Source organism: Liolophura sinensis, chromosome 7 (genome assembly GCF_032854445.1).
Source record: "Liolophura sinensis isolate JHLJ2023 chromosome 7, CUHK_Ljap_v2, whole genome shotgun sequence".
In the NCBI taxonomy this organism is placed as follows: Eukaryota; Metazoa; Mollusca; class Polyplacophora; order Chitonida; family Chitonidae; genus Liolophura; species Liolophura sinensis.
The window spans coordinates 23,452,066-23,477,728 of record NC_088301.1 but is presented as its reverse complement, the minus strand read 5'-3'; the positions used below and the strand labels follow the sequence as shown (position 1 = coordinate 23,477,728).

General features: G+C 37.5%; 1 protein-coding gene across 13 annotated transcripts in view; it reads right to left on the bottom strand.

The window, feature by feature from the left end:
• Positions 1 to 25,663, bottom strand: part of LOC135471433 (microtubule-actin cross-linking factor 1, isoforms 1/2/3/4/5-like) — a 164,846-nt gene that overhangs the window by 108,112 nt on the left and 31,071 nt on the right. For 10 of the 13 annotated variants that reach the window (XR_010444439.1, XM_064750671.1, XM_064750672.1 and 7 more), the window contains 4 exons: positions 10,209 to 10,256; positions 8,704 to 8,793; positions 8,025 to 8,102; positions 7,350 to 7,442 (listed from right to left, as the gene is read on the bottom strand). Coding sequence is in view for 12 of the 13 variants with exons in the window: in XM_064750671.1 (XP_064606741.1) it covers positions 7,350 to 7,442; positions 8,025 to 8,102; positions 8,704 to 8,793; positions 10,209 to 10,256 (309 nt within the window). In the remaining variant the exon portion in view is untranslated. Of the gene's footprint in view, positions 1 to 1,276; positions 1,785 to 7,349; positions 7,443 to 8,024; positions 8,103 to 8,703; positions 8,794 to 10,208; positions 10,257 to 25,663 lie in introns of those variants that run through there. The other 3 variants (XM_064750673.1, XM_064750669.1, XM_064750675.1) reach the window with 2 other exon arrangements.

Genomic DNA, 25,663 nt, shown 5'->3' with positions numbered 1-25,663 from the left:
ACCAATGGTCTATGGAGCCTGACTGATGGACCGCCAGAGCAACCACATGATACACTATGTTAATGTCCATGTTATACACTCATCCAGTTAAACGATCTGCCGTGAAATGGAAACTTTCTGGCTTGAGCTGGTATTGACAGCCTCCTATCTGCAGCCCAGGGGATCTGCTTCATCTCAAAATCCCCAAGCCTAAACCTGGACTGTTTCTAATAAACCTGTCGGCCCCTCCGTTAATGGGAGCAAAGTGTAGCCGCAATGAATGGGCACCTCCACATCACAGACTGTACTTGCCTACCCTATTTCTTCTAAAATTTGGGACACCTGGTCTGCTCATTTTAGCCAATATCTATGTCATTCTAATAGGAATATTGAGTTTCTTTTTTCTCTCATGGTTAGACCATATAATGAACAATGTACTCATATCTTCACTTTTCCAAAGGCTGGTAAAGAAATGTAATATTCTACTTTCAATACTACAAATATCTTTCTCAAATTTTAAAACAATTAGGCTACTTGCTGCCTTCAAGAGATAATTCATGAAAAGCACTTCAAAACACTGGTTTTCACATCTACAGAAACATCTAGCCATGGTAAAGACTATCTGTGTAAAGCATCCAACAAAAACAGTCCAACAGCCATATTCCAGGAAGTCAACCAAAAACCAATCTACTCAGTTACTCAAATTTACAAGGCAACATTATATGTATCTTAATTTTTATAGCAATAAAGTTTTCATTCAACATCTGATGAGGAAAAAATATTGACCTCTGCTCATTTTTTGTGTTAAATGTTACTGCAGCCAGATTTCGAAATATATAAAAAAAAAAATACAGAGCCTTCCCTTTCATTTTTTTCCAAAACACCTGTGTATATACATAGCTTCATTAACATACTTCAGAATGCTCATGAGTCTGAAAGCACCTGTATTTACTGGAGCACTATCAAAGTGCAATTTTATGAAATTATGAGATTAATACTGTATTAAGTTTAACAACACTTCACATAGCCTTTAACTTAAAACCTTTCCCAGCTTAAGTAACTCAGGGTTAGGCAGGCGCAGTCTGTTGCTCATTCCCGTTTTCTCAATGACCATTAGTCGGTAAACTGACCCAGTGCTCCTGTCTTACAATAAAACATTGGTTAGTCCAGCTAAGGCCCCCTGCAAGTTGCCATTGCTCCGGAGAAGGTTATGAGGTGTACCTGATTGGATAATTAAAACAATAGATGTTTACCATTCAGATCAGGAACGTTTCTCATCAAAACACCTTACACTCACCTGACCTTGATCCCCTGTGCTAGCTTTCAGTATCTTCCAACGTTTACACATAAACTCATGCTGGTACAATTCCTCCGGTACACCTGAACCCCCCTTGGGAGGAGCCTCTCTCTTAAAGGGCCTATCTGACCTTGAAGACTTCGCCTGGACAGGCATGTTAGGGGACACCACACATGCCTTCTTTACCTGTCTGGACTGAGGTTTCTTTGAGTTCTCCATGTCCCACAGCCCTGTATAAGTGAGGCACAGGTACCGTCAACAGGTACTCTCTTCACCCTCAGTGCTCCCAAACTTCTACACCTCTCAACCTATACACAAGACACTTGTGGTAATATGCTCCATTCTTTCACCAGCTGGCCAAAAGTTAATCTCAATGTCCCCCTCACCCCGGCTCCAATAAACACCCAGGTACTCTCTCCACCAGGTAGAGGTTTACAGGGAAAAAACACACACACAAAAAGTTTTCAGGGGTAAAGTTTCCAACCAGTGCCAGTTGTAGATGGTGCAGAAGTTTCTCTCACTGCAGTACAGACAACTGAGCACAGCATGGCCCAAACATCTAAACACCTACAGATCCCGACACTCTATACCTGCTATCTCCGAAATATGTCAGGTCGCCATGGAAACTATTACTTATCCCCCTCATCAAGAGGAGATAACCCACTGACAGAGTTGCTGAGTAGGATTTCCCTATGGCTGCCTTTTGCTGAAGAGGAACATGCATTGCTGAGTGATAGATCGACATGCCAGGCTGGCACGGAATGCTCCAGCTCTGTGCTGGTGGGAAGGGGTCGGGGCAGCAGTCTGGGGCCAAGGCTCAGGAGGTAGGGATGAACCTTAGAGATAAAGTAGACCCCTCACTGACAACCCAATAGACCTGGCACCACATATAGCACAAATGTAGTAATTAGAGACACAAGTTCCATAGTAACACAGAAGAGTTCTATATTGATGCATACAAGCATTGCAACATCAACGAACTGAACAAATCCCATTGTGTTATAAACCATCCAGTTAAGTTCTTTTTAATTTTCAGTGTGCAGAATTAAACATTCGCGTTCTTTCACTCTTAAGTAGTGGCTAAAAAATTTTTTTGCTTGTTAAAGCCAGAATGCAACAAGTCTGCAAACCAATGAACTGTCAGTTCAACATTTGAGAAATTTTTATCTGTTTCAAAAATTATACTAGCTAAATCTGTGGCGTTATATCAGGGGGAATATTTATCATTTCAAATTGGTTGCATATACATAATGTCTATACACCATTTACAAGATGTAAACCAGAAGTGAAGAGTCATCTTTACAGATTGTTGATGTAATGGCCAGCCACAGTTTAACCGTCTCACCAAACAGTTTACCCTACACAACCTGCATCCCTGCGGATGTATACATTATTGAATCTATATGGTGTCAATCAGTCCTAAAAGTGGCCTCCCTTGAATACCAATCTTCTGACAGGAGAGGTAAAGGAGTTTGTAACCAATCACAACTTACAGAGCAGATATGATAACACCATCAGGTTATCTTGTGACCTCATCATCCCAGGGTATAACAGATTAATAACAGGCTATTACCAACAGTGAAAGTTCTGTCCCCAAACATCCTATAGCTGCCGGATACAGCGATGACAGACAGAAATAAATCATGTGAAGTGGCTGAGACATCACAGCAGGAAATACTGATAATAAACTTTCAATATCATCCAAAACCAGCAAATTAAAATGCACGGCAGGTTTCAATGAAAGTAATGCATCGCTTCTCACATTTCCAAAATTTTGAAACACTTTTCTATGCATATATTCACAGTCATCCATTAAATGAAAACGCTATATTTTCAAGCACAGTTGATTATCCAGAAAGGAACCATCAAATTTAACCAATGTGATGAAGAAAAAAAGATTATATCACACTGACTGCCTCAATGCTTCTCACAACACAAGCTTGTTTTTAATACTGTAAACTTTGGTACTGAACTTTTTTTATTCAAAATGTGTTACAAAATAGCCACAGAAACCTATTCCATTGGTCATTAAACCAGGTCTCTTTTCCAGATTCTGTAATTTTCTACTTCATAATAGTTAATTCTTGCACTGTATTAAGAAAACAGTACCAGCAATTTTATTATCCTGCAGTCAAAAATAAAATCATTTACAAGTACCCTAATTAATCAACCTTTTCACATATAAAAGAGAACTTTCTGTGCACTACACTGGCTGCATTGGCCAATTTCACAGCTTCATAAAAAGTATAATTTTATCATCCTACACAGAATGACTACAGAGTATACTTGAATAAACACCTTGCATATATATGTAAAGGTTGAAGAATTACAGTATTAAGATGCAAATAAAAGACTCCTTTTCCTCATCCCAAAATAAATTTGTCTTTTTTGGATAAGATAATAATTCGTTTGGAGGTACCATTTATCAAACTGTGTTTAGCGAGTAATCCCTCACAAAAATTCTGCTTTCTCCAAATTTACTCAAGTGTACGTGTTTCTTTCCTCATAACCACAAGTTGAATGAGACCGCTCTCTAGGTGTGGGGTGTACCCGACAGGCAACTCACAAACATGACATGTCTGACCTCAGAGATGAGGATCTGGAGAGGGTCCATGACTTGTAATTGGTTGGATCATTGCTTGCGTAACTCAACACTCGTGGTCGCGTAAAGCAACACCTGATGGCAGGCCAGATAGGAGGCAGAAGGATAGTGCCCTGGCCAGATAAAGCACTCAGGCCCACTAGGAGAGTAAACTATCAAAGTATCCACCTGGTCAGAGTGATCAGCGGCTGTAATGCACATGTACATGCCTAGAATTCTCCCTAAGGTCTGGAGAGTCTCATTCAGTTAGTTGTAAGTTTTCTCTACATTATTTCACCTTAAGCTTAGCGTTTTTCAAGTGAGACATTTTACTTGATTCTCTTTGATTCATTCATCTTGCAGTCATAGTTTTTTTGGTGAAGTTTGATTAATTTCTTATCAGAAAAACTAAAGTGTGGGTATGTAAAGTGTCATTTTAAGGCCTTTATGCGCATTTTTTCTACACCAAGCATAAGGTGAAACGCAGCATGTCAACCAATTTAAGAGAGAATACGATAAAATTAATTAGTTCTACTCAAGGAATTTGCAACATATCTGGCCGTTCAGTTAAAAACAAAAAATAGGAAAATTTTAAATTTCCTAATTTTTAGATACTAATGGTTCACACACCTCTTCCATTTCCTGAGTTCCTCTACTCACTACTTTGCATGAATATAAAACATATCTGTTGCAGTCTATCGTTAAGTAATTCTGTCGCTAAAATAACTCTGTTACCTAGTGAAAGACACTCTGCATGGTACCCCTGTATGCCCTTACACCTTATTGATATTACACACGTAATAGTATACGTGAAATACTTTCGAGTATTGATGTATTTTGGGAATCCATATCAAAAATCTTGTGTTTTTGTCTTTATATCATGAAATACGTACTAAAAAACAAAATTCAATTATACAGCCTCAGAAAATGTACTGAGTGTATTTCCCAGGTTACTGACACATGTAAAAGTATAGGTACATGGGTACAGCCATATCAGAAATCTTGTGTTTGGTCTAGTATTGGGAGGTCTCCTCAGGGCTTTGTTTATTTCCTCTGCGTCCTCAGTACAGATGTAGGGAGATATACAGTTATTCTGCACTTCCCCCTCCATGCCTACAATAAACTATTACAACTGGTGGGCTGTCTGATAGAAGACGACATGTAAACATATGTTCTGTCTGCACAGGTTGTACTGTTACTTAAGTCCACACTTGTATATGGTAGGCACCTTGCCAGTCATATGTGTAAGAACCTATAAATACCTGCTAGATTGGAGAAGAACAGAGGCATTCCATCGTCTCCCCCCTCCCCCAACGCCCATCCTCACTGAGGTACTCGGCGAGGATCAAGAACAATCAGACAAAGTCCTTACCACGAACATATTGTTACTCCACATACTTAAGTCACAAGCTATAGAATTCTGCTTTGCATTTAACGCATGCATAAATACATGTACTGTCTGCCAAGTATCAGTTCACTTGGCAAATAGTAGATAAATCATGGTGTTTGTACTTTAGGTAATGAATAGGGAGCACTGCTCTGCCAAATTAATATTTATGTGCAGATGACAATTTGGTATTCCTCGCAAAATACTCAGTTTATGTCCAAATGTCATTCTCAAACAGTTTTCGAGTTTACCCTTTCAGATGCATTTTGATTCATTTTATTAAAAGTTATTTTCAATACAAAGAGATATATTTTTGCTTGTCTAAGTGTAATGCAGCTTTCACCGATATAATAGGATATGTCACATGTTAATGTAGTGACTGATCGCTGCTATAATTGCCGCCTAAGTAGACATTCAATGCTACTTTAACTGATAATCAAGCGTGTGCCAACAGAAGCTTCACTGACTGTAAGGCACTAACTGATTGCTGCTTTCACTGCCACTTTTGAACAGACTCAATGCCACTTTAACTGATAATAAAGCATGTGCCAACAGAAGCTCCACTGACTGTAAGTCACTAACTGAATGCTGCTTTCACTGTCACTTTGAACAGATTCAATGCCACTTTAACTGATAATAAAGCATGTGCCAACAGAAGTTCCACTGACTGTAAGTCACTAACTGAATGCTGCTTTCACTGTCACTTTGAACAGATTCAATGCCACTTTAACTGATAATAAAGCATGCGCTAACAGAAGCTCCACTGACTGTAAGGCACTAACTGAATGCTGCTTTCACTGTCACTTTGAACAGATTCAATGCCACTTTAACTGATAATAAAGCATGCGCTAACAGAAGCTCCACTGACTGTAAGGCACTAACTGAATGCTGCTTTCACTGTCACTTTGAACAGATTCAATGCCACTTTAACTGATAATAAAGCATGCGCTAACAGAAGCTCCACTGACTGTAAGGCACTAACTGAATGCTGCTTTAACAGCTACAAATATACAAGTTAACCGCTGCTTTAGCTGATATATAGAAGAAGTTGAATTAACTTGCAGCATTTAATTGCTCTAACTTTCCTGGGTTTTGATTCCAGGTGTCAAAGACCACACATTTTATGTAGCAACTTTCACTTCTTCACAGGTGCTAATTTATCCAAAAGCCGCTTAGATTAAAGCCGATAGTCTCTGTGGTACGAGAGTCCAACACCTACATGTATATCACAACCACATCTGACCAGCTGTCAAAGTCCTCCCACAGGGGAGGGGATAATTACAGTGTACTCCTCAGATAGCATCTTGTACAGTAACATGTTCCCAGTAAAGCTGTCAAAACTGGTACAATTATAGACCTTGGAGACCATTAATCATTGTTTGTTATGATAACCTCACAAATTAACCTGGGCATCCTGAAGTAGGAACATCAGGAGAAACACTTCACCTGGTAGACATGCGGAAGTGGTCCAGCTGAGATTCACAAGTTTTCACCTGTCCGTCAAACTTTACTTCAGTACACCTGTGAGTACCACTGTACAACTGTCTGTCAGCTGCCACCATAATGCATAATGCCAGCTAAATTAAGATTTTATTTGGCAATCGGCTCAATTACTGTACCATTTTATTGTTCTATGAGATTTTGTAGAAGTAATCTCCTTTCCTTTTTATTTTTTCCTTGTCTTTGGTCCATATTGTTCCAAATGCGTTGTAAATAACGTGATACTTGTGTACACAGTTCAACTAGATTCTAACTCAGCTATTAATAGCATAAAAGCCACCCTTCCCACTCCACTGAACAATCACCAATGAACAAAACATGGTGTCCCTTTTTACAAGAGCAAAATGGTCACATTAAAATATAAAACACTTTGGGTGTGTCCCAAAAGTCTGGATCACAATTTCCTTTTTAACTCAGTTCCAAGACGACTACAAAGCTAACAAAAGAAAAACTCAACTGAATAAACACTGAAAACCTGACCTCATTAAGGTCTACACATGATTTGCTGCTCTATCTGATCCACATCATTACAACCTGAAGGACAAAGGACATGCTGTGAATGTGAGCTGTAAAAACTGAAAATTGTGTACAACAAACAGACTTACCTGGAAATGCAATATTATGGTCCATATCAACCCCAGTGTCAGTTTTGGATTACCGTCCACAATTTCATCGGCACGAATATTTACAAGCTTGATCTGAAAAAATAAAGATACTGATTGATTACGACTTCAGTGATAAGGAGTTTGATATTAATGATCAGGCAGTAATCAATGATAAGGAGTTTGATATTCATGATCAGGCAACGTTGTTTCACATAAATCTGTAACAAAAATCATTTTTGAATATGTGTTAGGTAACAGAAATCGCCAAGTACATTTGCAAAGAATTCCTACTTCTTTACCAAAAAAAATCTGCCAACCAGTTTCTGTAACTTCTAGAAGGCTAACAAACAGGCTAATGTCAAAAATTCTTTGATTTCATAATCTTGTGTTTAATGTGTACTGGTATTCAAAAATTGTTCATTTATTAGAGCTCCTGAAAGCCGTTGCTGAACGAAATAGAGCTGGACCCTAGGTTCAATGGTCACGGACCATCAGCTGTGGCAATAATAATGCTAACCATAAAGTGCCCTTAATTTTTAACTGACTCGGACAGCTCTATTGACTTTAAAAACAATGACTTTCTCCTGGAAAAATGTAAGTTTCAACACAAAAAAACAGGTCATTTACCATAATCCTTTAGCAGAGATGTCAGAGATCTAACAACAAACTACTCACCCCTCGATACCTCAGGAAATCTAGTGAAATCTGTACATTCTGTAGCTTATGGAATCTCATGTGGCCCCTCTCTCGTGGCTGTAAAAACAAAAACACATAACCAACCATTATAAAACAAAAATGGGTGCACTAATAACAAATAACTACGAATGCTTTGTGGAACAGGCCATGGAATGCAGCAGGTCATATTTAATTGCATCAGATTTCTGCAAAAACTATACCCTATATCATATATACTTGGGCTACATGTAAGTCCACAAGATAACTCGGGCAAAAAGATTCCTGTTAGAAATACAGCTCAAGTTTTCACCATACATCCATTATCTTCCAATTACATACTTATATGTTAGAACTAACCATTCCCATAGTACGAAAGCATGACATATAGTCACCTATACATGTAGAATCTTTACAAAGGTAAATCTTCAACCTTTTCAACCACTAAAGCACTTTTTTCACTTGAATTTACCCAAACAATTAGTTTGAAAATGATGCTACACATAATTTGGTTGCGTCACTAAAGATGCAAGATTCATAAACCTGTGTCAATTTTTTCTCCACGCCCCATTATTCTCTCAGAAAATCGGCTGCAGAGGAAGTTGAAAGGGTTGAGGAATTAAGGCAATCAATTATCAACCTATATAATTAAAACAATCGTGCATGACTGTGTGGAACTGACCAAAGTTTCGTGGGAGAGGACTTCCAGGAGAGAGAGGAGGTTGTGGCCGTCACGGAGGTCATCGTACAAGTCCAGAATCCGTCGACCAGCCTGAAACCACAACAACAGCCGTGTAGTCATAAATACAGGAGAAGTAGACGAAAGTCTTGATTATTACAAAGTATTTCCCAATGATGGTAATACTTCTCAGTTCATAGATACACACATTAATGGGACATATTGAGTCTTAGATGTGTATATTACTTACACGTATATGTATACTGTATGGTATTGTTTACAGTTAGCCTTCATGAAACAAAAATATCTGAAGTTTTCAGAAGATTTTAAATAGTTATGAAGTTTGCAAATAATAAATGACTCAAAATAGTTCAACTATGCGTGATTTGTAATCTGGTAATCACAGAAGATGTGAAAAAATATTTTGCAATTAAACTAAAATTCCTTGTAAAGAAATCCATTTTTGCTGCAGCAATAATTAATAATTAATAATTCAGTTCCTTGAAGTTGTAACAAGCCAAAGGTATGATTTACATTTTATTTACATAAACCATAAACGCTTCTAATAAGAGCAACGACATAAAAGCACTGAACACAAGGGAAATAACTCCATTCAATGACAATGAGTTGTCCATCATTCAACTGTCACAAACATGTACCCATGTTACAGCTAGCCTATTACAACAGTCCAAAGAGGAACACATAAAATAAAGAGTAAAATTCTTGAACTATCCAAAAGCAACACACATAAAATAGCTTTTAAAAACTCAAATAAAACATCTTCTCTGAATCTTTGCAAGTTCCCACTACATGTGAAATTCATCATAAAGTCACTTAGGAAAATCAAATTGTAAAGGAAGGGTAAAAAAAAATTAATCTGATCCCAGGGAATACAGCCCTTTAGAAAAAACAGCAAGCGTTTCGAAAAACTTGTAGTATAGTTGTCAAAAATGCAAGAATGTACATAATTATATGTACACTAATAAAATTATTGACCCATAATTATCCTTACATAGACATTAGACAGGGTCAACGTATATTCAATACAAAACATTACCTTCACACATGAATGCAGTCAAATGTTAAAAATTTAGGTATATTTTACAACAGCTTCTACAAATATTAATTTATGTTTCAAGGAAGGACAAAATATGTTAATAGAACTTGAAGTTCTGTCCATTTATGAGTTATACTTTGACATAAAAAAAAACAGTAAGTTCATGCTGTTAGATAGATATTTATTACACCTAAACACTCCTAAACCAAAGGAATATACTTATCCGCTTTTCGTAAGCTTTGATGTATAAAATTTATGTAATTCAAACAAAATCAAAAGAGTAACTAAACAACCACTACTAAATGCAATAACACAGGTGACTTAAGCGTGCTTGAATAGTTTACAAATAAATTCATGCATGAGGGGTTGGTTTGAATCACTTCACTATTCTCTACATAAAACCAGTCACATTATACCATATGTGAACACACACGCGGACACACAGACAAACCTTATTAAACCTCCAGTGCTGCATGTAGTCAACAGGGAGAGGATACCACTGGTAGATTGAATACAAGTTCAGAGGTAAGTATAGAGGTAGAAGAGAGCCGTTTTAAGGGCTGTGATATCCCGATAAACACATACAATTTATACAGTGTGCACATACATGTATACATTATTCGGATAGTCATAGTGTTCAAGTGCAATTTTGTTTCTACCAATTACAATCATATACGTATAACAATTACTGTCAAACATAAGAAAACCATGTGTGTCAATAGGGGGAAAACAGGGGACATAACTCTCAATGCCATATGTTATACACAAAGGCCATCCCTGATGAAACTTCACTGACATGTAAATGTACATGTGCTTAAACAATACAGCTGTTCAAATAAGGCAAAAAATACCCATATGTTCACCAACAATGACGACAACAGAAAAATATACTGTAATAATACAATTCTTGAGATTTTGTCTCCTTTTGGTTTTTTGTATCTTGTGCAAAGTAGAGATTTGAAACTGTAACTCTGTGTATTTATGATCAAGTTCATGTAGCACTTATCAAACACAGAGATGTGCATAATGCACATTTCACTCTCTAAATATTGTCCCTATTGAATCCACTTGTGTATAAACATGTGTCGCAAATGTGACCTTTTCAACACCCCCCCCCCTCCCCCCGACTATGCTTACACTGTGTTCTCCTGTCAAAGGATCTTGACAGTAAAACTTGACACCTGAAGGACAAGGATATATTGGCTCGCCTTTACAGGTGACTGGACATTAAACGTTCTCTATTGGATTTACCTGGCCAAGCATGCTTAACAGAGATGCATTTACAATAGCCCACCGCTGGATATACTGGAGTCTTAACTCCACCTCTTAGATCCCTAATGGCTTTTCTATGCTAATTTTTTCACCGGTCACAGAATACCTGTCAGGTACTTGATCGTTTACTATTATTCACAGCTCTGAGCGTACAAAAAACTTGTTATTATCAATCTGTGCGGATATTTTATTAGTATTTCCAAAAAATCAGCAAAGCTGATGATTGGGGTTTGGCCAAATGTAATGTGTCACAGTAAACTTATCAATATCTACTCGACTAGCTTCACACCACATACAAGGCAGGTCCTTTACAGATAATATCCTGGTACTACATGTATATGCGTTAAAGGAGAAGAAACTTTAAATATCAAACAAATACCATTGAATAGTGTATGCATTTCCTTGCAGGTGCATACCATAAACACAATTCTAATATGTACCTCAAGTTGATAAATCATAAATGAAAGTCATCAGCGCCAAAATCTGCTGTGGGCAACTCCATTTTGCCTAAGAACTAGTCTTGAAGTCTTCTGTGTTAGGAGGAGAATTGCCATCCACATTTCCTGTAGAACCCTTCTTCCCAAAAGGTAGCGAACAGCACAGTTCGTTTTCTGCTTGACGATCGGGAAACCGGAATGTTGGACGTAGGTTCCGAGTTTACACAAACAAGCCGGCAGTTTTAACGACTCTCATTGGCTGAGAGGCAACACACCCCCAGCATAAACTACAGGGTGTTAATGATGGAGGATGCCATGGACATAGCGATTTATGCCAGCTTTGCCGTTTTCAGGCTTTACGTGTATGAAAGGAAAAATCGCAAAATTACGCGACAAGCCCCATCAGATAGAAAAAAATTTGCTCTTTTCAGCCTATAGTGTCGTTGTTTTAAGTTTTCTTCTCCTTTAAGAAAACATTCACAGAACCTTTGTATTTTTTTTTTCTCAAGGACTTTCAAGGTTTTGAAAACCTTTAAACAACATTCAAATACATTCAAGGATTTCAAAGACCCAACTAGCGGGAACACTGTGGTCAAAATGTTTGCATGTACCTTAAATGACTTAAAATTTCTCCCATGAGAGTGCAAATGTTAATTTTGGTGCTGACTCTTACAATTTTCCAGTAGAATATCATCCCATGCTCAAAGCAAACCTCAAAACACCTTTCTAAACTTAACACAGCTCTCAGAATCAGGACAAATGGGCAAGGTAGCCATGGGCGAAAATTCTGGTCATTTATGTTGCTTCAGTTCAATTTCCCCGTGGTTTGGCTGCAGCTTAAAGTAATGAAGTGTGGCAGGTATTTGGTGAAGATCGGTGATTTACGCCTCAAACACTCCTGATTTCCTCAATCCATAAGCCTGACCGCCATCATATGCTTGTACATGTACATGTATGTAAGTTAGATTTTAAATTCTTGAGCAGGGTATTGAACACTTTAAAACCCATCAATCAATCAATCAATCAGTCTATATCCTTGTGTACACATAAACCCAGGAAGTCCCAAGGTTACTGGAGGAAAAATGGCACATGTACATGTAATATCAACAAGTAAATCAGCTATTAGATCCTAAATATTACATTGTGTGTACATTACATGTTCAGTAACATAAAATGTACGTTTATTTATTTATATATTTGATAGGGGTTTTATGCCAACAACATTTTTCTTATAAGATGACAGCCAGCATTATGGTGGGAGGAGACTGGGCCGTGCCTTTGGAAACATGTGCATTTAAGGCTCTATTTTGCTGGGGGCATAAAGCTGTTTGGGTCCTGTGTACTGTGCGTGTATATATCGAATGATCGCCCGTCAGTCATGACCCTATTACCTCAGGCATATGCAGATTCAGTACCCAGATTTATGGGGTCATTTGTTTTGTCTGCTGACAAAAGCTGTCAGGAAAATAGCATGCGAGAGACAGGTAAGTGAATCCCACAGCAGCAGATTTGTGGCCGGAGTTAATCACTAGAAATATGTGGCCGTCACGCAACATCTGGGCTCGGAGTCCACAGATAAGGGGAACAGGCTGGGATTAGGTAAGATACGGGGCAGATCTACTTGTACATTACCATACATGTCACAGTGCACGATGCCTCTCTTCGACAATGAGTTATTAAATCTGTTTGTACATTAGGATGTAACACTAAGACCATACAGGCGTGTTGTGCAAATATACAAATTTACATGCAAAACCTGCTCTTTTAATTCATTAAGCTCTGAACTGGCTGAGCCTCAAGTAGACAAATGTACAGGTAAAAATACTCCAACAGGAATATCACACTTCAACATTTACGGTGTATAGTTACATCACCTGGTGCAATTACACTTCTCTGGTTTTAATGTTTTGGAACACCGAAAGTAAATAGAGTTTGTTTTGATTTGAACTTGCCCCAATATATATGTATAAAATATGATCAAATGCCAAGTAACCACCTACACACTCTACATGTAGATACGTGCAAACATATACGTGCATACACCAGGGGCACATAAATACCAATTATCAGGCTAACTATTTAGTTATGCCACACAAAAATGCTACCAATTCCCAAGGCAGTTTGATTTGCTTAGCAACAGCCGGTTGATGCCATCTCTCCTGTGTGATACCGTGTCTCACACTCAAATGCACGGCCTGATGTACAGAAGCTAGGCGGCCCTGAATAAACCTGAGCCAGGATGGAGGGGGAGTAGAGGGGAGGAGGATCATGTCAAATACACTGTATGCCAGGTTCAGGACCCAGGGCGGGATACCGCCAGTGTGATCAGATGTAGATATCAGCAGAGAGAGAGGTTACATTCTCACACCTCTGTACATGTATATCACTGTTCACAATGACTGGCTGTCTGACTCATTTGTACTTTATGATTACGACTCCCTGCAGCTGACTCTAATCAGACTCAAACAGAGTCCCTGAGACTATATAGCCTGTCTGCCCAGGTGTTTCTCTTACAGTGTAACTGTGTGGTGAGGACAAGCATTACAATTCACAGAAGTGGAAAATCTATCTGGTCTGAGCAACATACGGAATAATTCAGTAAAATGGGATCTTACTAATAAAGGTAGAGAATAAAATTTCATCTTCTCTATGTTGAAATATTAGCTATTACTCAGGCCCTGTGCGGGGGGTCGGACCACTGTTCATTACACTTTAAAGTCCCATACACTCCAAATGTTACATTACGTTTTAAAGAGCCTTTTTATCCATCAATCAACATTTCCAAGGATGTTCGGCCTCTACTTAGCTATATTATTAACATGACAAGACATTAACATCCTTCTCCAAGGCAATATTATCAGTAGACAAACAACACCCGAGAAAAATATCAGGTGAGATTTACAATTAATACACTGGCCTTTACAATCTTGTATTCCTGGGACACAAAACTTTGCATGTCACATTTCACATGTAAATGACGATGTGTTATAGTGTTATAGTGACCTAAGGCAACATCATTTCTGAGGAAAGTTTCGAAAAAATGATTACAAAGTTTTGTGAAAGTGGCCCCCGTGTCTCAGGTCAACGTAACACTCTAAATGGCACACTATCAGCTTGAATAATCATTGTGCTCAAATGTTTTCTTTTGTTTTTTTCATAAGAAAAAAAAATCAGATTAGAAGATTAGATTGTCAATGAAATTTTGATACGTTAGATTAGTCTACCCACCTACAAGTATAATTATACATGTAAATGATGGAAGTTAATAAAATTGATGGAATGTATACCCTTGATGATGAAGTGAGCGCACAGGATGCAATCTTACTCCTAGTATATCTTACTGTACAAACTAAATCAGAAATACATGTAAATAACAATTACAACCAATGGTGCATGTTAAGTGCATGCGGTGATGAAAAACATCCAAGTCTCAGGCCGGAAAGTGGAAACCTTATACAGGGATTAAAGCTGGTACATATGCCTTCATTTCCTCAAACACTAGACATACAGGCAGTACATGACGGCAGGTCTACGAGGTTCTACCCAAATGTCAGCATGACAAAGTCCTTGGCACGTCTCCAAGCCATGTGGAATGGTATCATATGCAGCCCTATGTAGCTTGTACCCTCAATAAGCCAAATGACAAGTAAAATACTAGGGTAATAACCTACTGTGTGTCGGTTACACCTGGGTCAGATTTGTGTTTATTTTTACTGCATCAACTGACTGCAGCTGCACTACTGCAGGGCAAACCTGCTGCTATCTCCGAATTGCGCAAGCAAAACCCAAGTGCTGCAACCATTAATCGCATAGCTTGTTACATATGCACACCCAGCGGCCTGAAGCATGCCAGTCCTATAACAGCCTTATATTAATGGTTTCGGCAATAGTCGCGGAACGAGGTCGTTAGAAAATGGAGAGGAAAAAAAAACACCATCACAACTGAATTACACACATCGTCAGCAATCCATAAACCATGACTTCTGATGAGCACTAAATCATCTTGATCTAATTTAGGAAGATCTAGAAATCCCCAAACAGCATAAAAAGTAAGTGTAAATTTATGGCTGTGCAACAGTTTCCTTCAGTGCCATTTAAGTGACAATTTCCTTTCAATAATTCAGGTAGGTTGTTTTTTTTTTTTTTTCACAATCTTTTTCTAATTATTTTTAACGGCGCTCAAATTTGTAAATACAAAAACAATGAACATAAAATGGTAAAACGTGACAGAAATTCAATCCATTTCATGTACCAGATTTGAGAACTTAAAATATTCACTAAGGCTCATGAAATTATTGTCCTTAGAGGTATCTAAAGCAATCTTAACTCATTCATTCAGTTTTGTTTCCTAAATGTAAACACTGTTATTCTTCCAGTGCTACAGGCGTAAATACCCTTAAAACATTTGATAATACGCTTCTAAATTAACACAGCGTATTGTATACCCTCGAAGATTTATGTGTTTCTGCGGTGCCTAGTCAGAAGTAACGTACTCCCTCTGACAAAAAAAATTATCTGTAGCACTGATTCTTCAGTAATCCAAAAATACAAATATACTGGAAAAATTCATACACATAAAGAATAAAAAGTAATATCACATGTTTATGATATACATGTATATGTGCAATACACTGATCGGTACATTCTCATTCACACATGTCAAATACCACCTTACTTTCTCTACACCCCGTAGACCACCCGTAGCGAACAGACTCGGCAATGTTTGCTTTCCTTGTTCTATCTTTGAGATTACATCCGAACAAACCTTCACAGTTTGATTGGCTGGAATGAGTTGAATGCTACTGGAGATCTGTTTGAGGTCTGACTAACCCAGCCTGGGTGAATCAACATACCCATGCATTCACAAACTCACGGAACTCTCCCTGGTTCCCTTTCCTTCATAGTCCTTGGATCCCTATTGATGAAGTTCAACATTACACAGGGTAATCTACCCATTGATAACAGCAGAACAACACTGTTTACATTAGAAAACTAAGGGCCAATCATTCAAAATCTTTCCAAATAAATTGGTTTAACATTTCAGCCACATGAAATAGAATCGAAAAGCGAAAATATAATATTTACCTCTAAATCTAGAACAATTCTTCAAACACTTCGAACAACTTGTCAATTTTATCATATAAAATCATTCAATCTGCAACTTATAACAGCTCAAAAGTAAGAAAATGCCATGTTATATTTCAAAAGTAGAAACTGATTTCTTTCCTTTCACTACAAAATTTCACTAATCACAATGTCAATTTCTTCACATGATCCTCTTGACTTTTATGATACATTACTTACTTTTTTAAATAACATATTAATGAATCTTTAACACCATGTGAAACAAATTTTTAAGTTCAATAGAAAATATACAGTCTATATATAGAGTTATCCTACACTTTACCTTATGGACCTAAGCATTAACTTCTAAGATCTTAACAGCTCGAAGTTTGTTTTTTCTGCTTTACATGAGATTCTTCAAAGGTAGACAAATCATTAATATGCATTATACTTGTACCTTGGCCCTGTACAGGTAGGAATAAAACACTTGACACTTTTAATTTAAAACAACTTCAAACAAATTAAGTTGTTAAATGTGTGCATGTGTACACACAGTTGTTTGCACTGGGTAACCGCTGTGTATTTTATGAAGGTTGGTTTAGTTGACCTTTCAGTGCAGGGTCACAGGTGACAAACAAACCAATATTATCTGACTGATCACTCTCACACAGGTAAAGGCCCTACCTTTAGACCATTACATCTGGATGCGTTCCAAACAGATTAATTCACAGTCTACATGTACTTCCTAGTTCTCCATGATACATATATAGAAAGCCACTGTTCACTTTACTACCCAAATAATATAATAAAGTACATACACCTGAACATACAAAAGAAAACTTACATGTACATATAAACTCCATTAAGTTTCATATCGGCTGTATGCTGAACAACCTTTTAAAGCTGTTGCATTCATTTGATTGGTGTTACATGTAAATGTCATGCTCAAGAATTTTTTCCCAGCAGTAGTAATGTATGCACATGAAAGATAAGAAGTTGCAGATATTCATGTAAATAGCTACACATACATATACATGTATGGTCAGTAACCTGTCCAGAAATACTATTAAGAAAAATAGCGGTTTCTAGGGGAAGACATAAAATTATTCATTATGATTATTACTGCATATATGTAACTTATTACCTAGCCCTACCGGATACTGTATATGTAAGTAAAAGTGAAAGGAACTTCTGTACATGTACTAACAAACATATGGCTGCTGCACCCTGCCTTAGAAGAATCTCCACCCTTTCCTTCCATGCTGTGGATATTTCTTTTATTCTGTGCCAAACATATGACTCAGCGGATTTACATTTACTGGAATGCCAGCAGTCTGACAGGGAAACTTAGATGCAATGAGATAAGATGCAGAGTTGTTTCCCTTGCCGCTCCTGGCACTTGATCCACCTCTACTGCCCATTTAGTGATCTAAAAGACTGAAAGCTTTGTGTAACTTGATCATCTCTCTACAGGAGTCATTCTCAGATTTCTAACAATTGTTTTACATCTGAGAGTGAATGCAGCTGGTATGGCAGGAGTTTGCACTCCAGAGGGGCTTTTTTTTTTCTATCAGCACATCATTGGGTAAAACATGAGGGTGGAGATAGAAGACATACTTCTGCTGTCACTGGAGATTTGTGACCAGTTCATCTATCCCACAGCTGGTTCTATCAGCTGACATTTAAAAACTGCCCTGCTACCATGTTTCAGACTTAACCAGTGACATGATAGGACAGGAGGTTTTACATCTGTAAGACAGGCAGGGAAAGAATGTGAGCCATTGCTCACTGTTACACTGTCATTCCAATCAAGTCAGTGTATCCAGTGTACAGCAGGAGGCCAATTCAATGGAAGACCAAAAGAAAACATCTGCTACCATCAGGAATGTGTAGTCATTACATCGACCAGATGAATGACACGTAATCTCCGGTATCCTTTTCTGTATAATAAATACCAGTACATGTGTACACTGTACGCTTACACGACTGTCTTTGTTACTAGAACAGAACTAATGACACCTTCACCATACTTCAGGAACTGGAAAATCCCCCATGCACAAAGAGTAACTAATACAAGTCAATCATAATCAACAAGTAAGTATTCGTCATACCCAAATTAGATTCACGTCCAATTAACAATTAAAAGCACGCAATAACATTTGACGCAATTCACCAATGTAAAAACCTACATGCACATCTCATAATATAATTTAGCCTCACTTGCATATACTTAACCTAAACACACAAAACGTCTGCATGTATGCTTTGACATATTTATGTTTATTTCTTGGACACAACTTCTCATCAAACATAAGATACAAATCGAAACTTGTATTTAATGATATTAAATGAAATGTACATGTACGTAAACTATCAGTCGCCCCCCTCAAAAAAAAAACACATCTCCTTGCTTTTGTATGTACTAGCTTGTATATGATATATGATATTCCTATATTCACACATGTATATATATTTACCAGACATCACAAGACATGTCCTTACAAATTGATACAGAAGCTCTTTCACTTCAAAATAATATGATTGTACCAAAAATTAAGTGATGTCAATGAACTGTCACCTGGCAATGAGAAAACCAGCTATCCAAGACACTGCCTGTCCCCTCACAGCTTATCCCTTATTTACTCAGCTGATATGCACTGACAGTTATAGTATAAACACCCACATGCATGCGCCTGTCAAAACGCAGCTCAACTGCATGTACACAAAAAAGCATTTCTAACCATTACATATCCTAAATATCTTTCTGCTTTTCTTATCAGAGAAGCTCCAGAGTTGCATCTCTTGTCAGTAAGCATAGGATGTGCTGGTCTGTTTAGATTACTCCAGGAAAAAGCACTTATGTACATTATATAACTCTCTAACAGCACTGGAAGCTGTAACGCCCGTGATTTTGTAACAGAGTTTGTGATTGGTCCACAACAGCTGGCTCTGTATTACCAGTGTCTTGGTTACAGCTGTGACGCAACTCAGCTTACTGAGTTGATTTTATATTACCTACACAGGGAGCACATTGGCACCTTTGAGCAGAACTCAACCTTTCTGGAATGGTGGAATGAGAGAAATGTTTCTGCTATATTTTTCTAGGTCACAGTTAATACTACTAATAACTCCAACCTACGTTTAGCACCAAATGTTCATTATATACATACGTTTTGGTGTGAATGCCCAAGCACAATGAAAAAAAAGTTCTCCAGGGAGTTAAAAAAGTTCTTCATTTATTGAAATTAAAACTGACAAAGATTTGATTATTCTCCTAACTTGACAAGCCACTCTCCCTGACTGTTTTTCAAGAGAAAAACAAAAAACTCATTTTATAGCTCTTAACATTTTCTAAATTGAAGGCCAGTGCAAGGGAGGAAAACTCAAGAGCAAAGCTACTGCAACATAATTAAGGCAGTCCTCGCCCTTCCTTAAGCTCTCTCTGATTTCTCACGTCACATTGTCCGGGTCAATTACTTATGGAGATTGTATAGTTGAGGGTCGTAATCTCCAGCTTTCTATCTCTGAATCAATATACTCTAAGTTGCATCAGAAATGCTTAGTTCCTCTCTATACCTTCTACACACCTCCTAATGTTCATCTGCAGACTTCCAAGATGACATGCACTCTGAGTAATTATTATAAAAAATCAGAGCTAATCAATATTCTATACCCATATCTTAGGTCCGAAGATTACTGATTGCTTTAACTTGCATTCCCCAGGTGACACAGGTAAACCATGTACCTCAATATAACAGATGTACATGTATGTAAAGATGTCAGTTAAAGGCAGAGTATACTATTGGTTTGGCAGTTTATAATAAAAACATAAAGGGCTGGTCCTGTTAATACAAAATGTACACCATGAATTAATGACTGAATTGTAATAGCTGACATTTGTAGCATACATCCTCCATCACATCCACATCTCCACCTATCAAAAAGGCACTCCACATCATCACACTACAAATACCTGTGCAAGTGTATATGTACTCTTAAAACTAAACACCACCTTAAGGAAACGCAAGTACACTGTATCTATCCACTTTTCACTTTTGTGTTTTGTACATTATACTTGCCAGTCAGATAAAGTGATGCACTTAGATTTATTTATTTATTTGATTGATTGGTGTTTTACACCGCACTCAAGAATATTTTACTTATATGACGACGGCCAGCATTAGGGTGGTAGGAAACCAGACAGATCCCTGGGAAAACCCACGGCCGTCCGCGGGTTGCTGGTAGACCTTCCCAGGTACGGCTGGAGACGAAGCCAGCATGAGCTGAGACTCATGCAATGAGACTGAGTGATCATACATTGACATATTACATCATGCAGATAATATCTGTGTACACATGTAAATATATACTGCACTCATGTATAACAGTAAATCCATAACAACCTTCATGTACGTGTATAGCTTCTAAATTTGCACACATTCTGTAAAATCCAGCTTCTTTCATAAGGATATATCAAGTCATACCAGTGTATTGCATTCTGCTGTCTTGCACTATAATATAATGCATGTGAGCGAATGTTCCAAATCACGGTGTATAATTATTGATTCTGTGTCCACATACATCCATTACTTCGCGCTATCTGGATTTCAGGCTTTCAATGAGACAGCCAAGTGGAGAAAAAAAATCAGAGCAGGCCTTTATAGTTTCACGTACCACCTTTCTGACAAGCTGACATTTTTTTTCCCCCCACATGACAGGTAAGATTCAATTTTCACAGATCCTTCGTGAATACGAAAATGGGATCCTACAGGTTGGGAGACTACATTTATTTCAAAACCAGAAAATGTTGATCATCCACCCCCAACCCCACCCCCATCCCCATCCCAACAACTCCCCAGTCATAACCCATCCCTGAGCTGTTCCGTTAACACAGGTACATATACATCATCGTTAAGTGAAGTTGGAATACCTGAGCTGCAGGTAATACCGGCAGCTATGTTGTTTTGATCTATGTTTGAGCTAGGTTGTCCAGGGGTTCAGTTTGCATACCGTCTGTCACCATGCAGGCAGCAGCTTGTCAGTTATCAACAACTTTCTCCATAATAAACACTACACAAGATACAGGCTTACACCTCAACCTACCTGGACATAGGCTAAAGTCATGGGCAGGGTGATCTTACATGTCAATATGACTGCATGACAGTAACACATGCTCATCATGTTCAGGTATACGTGTACACGCAGTTGTCAAATGTTCCTTACTACTGCAGACTGTATATAAATGCATGTTAAAGAAATTTTAGGCCAAAAAAAAAAGTCAGTTCAATTTTTCCTATTATATTAGAATGTCAGCCTTTTCTGTGGATTTGATACCATTCAACATCAGTAACATTGTTGGAGAAATTTATAACACCAGTGACAAAATTTATAAAATGAGTCGTTTTAACAATTTAGAATCACATTAATTCTTAAATTAGTACGAGTCTGATGTTTTCTGAAAAACAATAGTTTTAGCTCTTCTTGCTAAATAGAGAAAATCTTATTTGATTAGCCAATGTGAAGTTTTGGCCAAAAATCTCTGGAATAGCCTCTTTAAGTGAACACTGTTTGGTGCCCTCACAATTATTCAAGTTTTAATAAAGTCACTTTATAAAGTAGTTCTGATCACAAGATCCCTAAACAGGAGTTATACTCTTAAAATTCTATGCTGCACATCTGAACTTTATTGTAATGCGTTTATTAACTGAGCTGTCACAGCTGGTCAATTCATACATCACCTCTATGCCACTGGCAGAAATGCAAAAAAAATATTGAAATTGAATTAAATTACCAAAAGTGCCTAAATGGCTAATTAAAAATGTTAATTTAACCTCTCTTTGACTATATATAAATTTACATGTATGTAGAGTAAACTCAGATTATTCACAATATCGAAATTAGCATTACTGTAAATTTTGAACAAGACTAACTCATAATCATTTCATCTGATTCAGACATTTTGCATTCACTTTGAAAAATGTTTTGAGCTTCTTTGGAAAGTATTATTAGATGATATCCTATGGGTAAAAGTGTGAGTTTCAGCACCAAAGGTAATATATTACGACTTTTATCTGCCTTTTATCTATGCAATTTTTTAGAGTAAATACAGTAATTACGAGGTGCATTTTAGCCAATCTCTACAAATTAAGGTAAAGGTTAAAGGCATCATCATGACTAGTTAAACCACCACAAGTTTGTTTTTTGAGCTTACAAACATACTGCCTTAAACTCCCTAAGAGACCCCCTCTATCTGTCAGAAGACTGGTAAGCCTGTCAGAGGGGTAAGGACTGGCCAAACCTGTTCTCTTCTACACAGCCTACTTAACATTTGAAGGACCTCCTTATGAGCACAGCCACAATAGGCCTGGAGACAGAAGGTGGGGCCCTGGACAATGTAAGCACCCATACATACATGTACAAGCTGACCCAGATACTCACAGCATTCTGCCTCAACCATTCATGTATTTTACTAGAACCTTCACCAACCTACCAGTTCATTTGCCAGTTGATGTTTTTTTGTTCACAGTACATGTATGTAAACCGATGTGTCTTTTTTTGCGCTGAGCCTGTGTAAAATCCAGCTTGTTCAAAAGTGTAATCAGAAGTTAACTAAGATTTACATGTATTATTAACACCAGTCTAAACGTAACTGAGGTATTTTTATAGTCATAACTAAAGTTAATTTACCATCCATCATCATATAGTGTAAGAAAACTGGGTCCTGATTTTGGCAACTCCTAAAGAGTGCAGTATCCACATTTCGATTTATTTATTTGATTTGATTGGTGTTTTACGCCGCACTCAAGAATATTTGACTTATACGACGGCAGCCACCATTATGGTGGGAGGAAACCCACAACCATCCGCATGTTGCTGGCAGACCTCCACATTTTGAGTATGACAATTAGCATAAAACACCGTAAATTATGACATGTCTATTTATGCAAGTACAATACATTAAAGGTCTTTCTACACTTTGGAACACTATGGGAAAAGTTTATTTCTAACTGTCGACTCTTAGTCTAGCAGATTTAGGTATGCTAATTACAGACTTCAAGGAGGAAAGCACACATGTATGGAAAAGTAGACCACAGTCAGTACTGTCAACACCAAAAAATGACTACACAAAAAATTTTTTTAAAAACTTATAAATCCTAACCTAACATGACAACACAAATTACATACACATTAATGTACCACAAGTACACAACAGATTCAATGTATTCACTCTGAAAGTGTTACAGTTGTTTACATTTCATGAATTTACATGTTGTTTAAGATTTGTATGTGTTGCTTATTTATCATTTTTGGTAAACACACATGTATCCTAAATCACCAATAAATTCGACCAATAAAGCGTAACTTACGATCAAATTTACGAACATAAATCAGAGGATTCTGAAGACCAAAAAGTACTGCTCCACTGGGGCACATAAGAACATCCCAATAATAATAAAAGACCCTGTCCAGTTCAAAGGACAATTATCTAAGATGCCTAAACATGCACTAGCTGTGAAGTCAATTTGTTGAGGATTTAAGGTAATTTTTTAACCATCACGAAGATAATGGAAATAGCCATCACAGGGTTATTTAATTATAACTACCATGGCAACGAATCTCTTTAACTTTTGTTGCCTAGGTAACCTCAATTAACCTAGTGCATGTACCTGTACAAATGCTCTGTGGAATGAAGTCTACATGTGGGTGTGTATGTTAATATAATAAGCTTTCCAACATAGGATCTATTTTTTCTTACTTCCACAAAATATTATCCCCAGTCAATCAAACAAAGCCATAAAGACCAGATAACAGGCCTTTGAGGCCAGGAAAAGTTTAGTTGACCAGCAGCCTGTGGAGTCAGACTGGCCAGGTCTATAGTAACATCTGTCCATCATCATGGGGTGCCCTTTACCACAAGCAAGATGGGAGGGATGCAGACCAGTCACATTCTTAGTCATGACAAGAAAATAAACTAGGCTGGACTGATGGGATCTAGGAAGGCTGGACTAATCCTAGCTGGCCTGATATCTGAGGGCAAACACAGTCCTCCTGCCCCTCACCACAAATCCTGTCCCTAACAGCTGCTTTATGAACTGATGTCTACAAATACATGTACATGGTGGTCTGCAATGATAAGGAGTGTCAAAATATATCATAGGAACGTTGGGGCAGCAAAAATTTTATCCCTCTGTTTTGCTTCTTTTAAGTTTTTGATGATGTAATGATTTTATGAATAGGAAAACTGAAAACCTTTCCATAGGAAGGCTGGATCAGCACAAATTTTAACCTTGGTTTTTGTTTCTTTCATGTTTTCATGATGTAGTAATTTCATGAACAGGAAAAATGAAAAAATCTTCAGAGATGGAGAAAGTTATTCCAGTATTCCAAGTTTGATATTTTCATACAAAGCAAAATTATGCGTTAATGGAAAGATGTTGAAAATTTAGATCTTAATGATCAAAAGATCTACAAGTATGTATTTCTCTGTATGCTTAGAAAGTATAAAATGTATCATGTTATATAACTATTCTGATATAAAACAACCGATTTCTGTGACAAGTTTTGGAAATTATCCCTTGTTGTAATGATTTATAATGAACTTCACTGTATAGTGTTACTCAATAAATCTATTAACTTTTTAAAGTACGCTAACATATTACTAACGATGAAAAGAAATACCTGTAGAAAGGCGAAATCTAGTTCGGAATTCTGTACAAACAAACACTGACCTGGTGGAAGCAGTAGCCTAACTAATAGGCTCCCCAAGTACACATGATACTATCAACTAATTAACCCTGGTCAATGGGGTAATCATGACCTCAGACTGGCCTGTTTCAATGAGGCTCCACATGGGGGGTATGGGGGGGGGGCCTCAAAGATGACTTTTGATTTTAATTCTTTGCTCATAAGGCGCTACAGCAGAAATGTCATTTGAGGACCATGTTGAACCTGATTCAAAAAAAGGAGAATTCTTCCAAGAGTGCAAAGATTTTTTTCTTTCTATATATATATATTTGTACTTATACAAATACATGTCACTTTAGTTCTTCAACAGCCTAAACATCTCCCACCCTTTCGTTAACACAAATTACAGCAATCAAATGCCTCTTGAATTACATGTACATGAATTTCC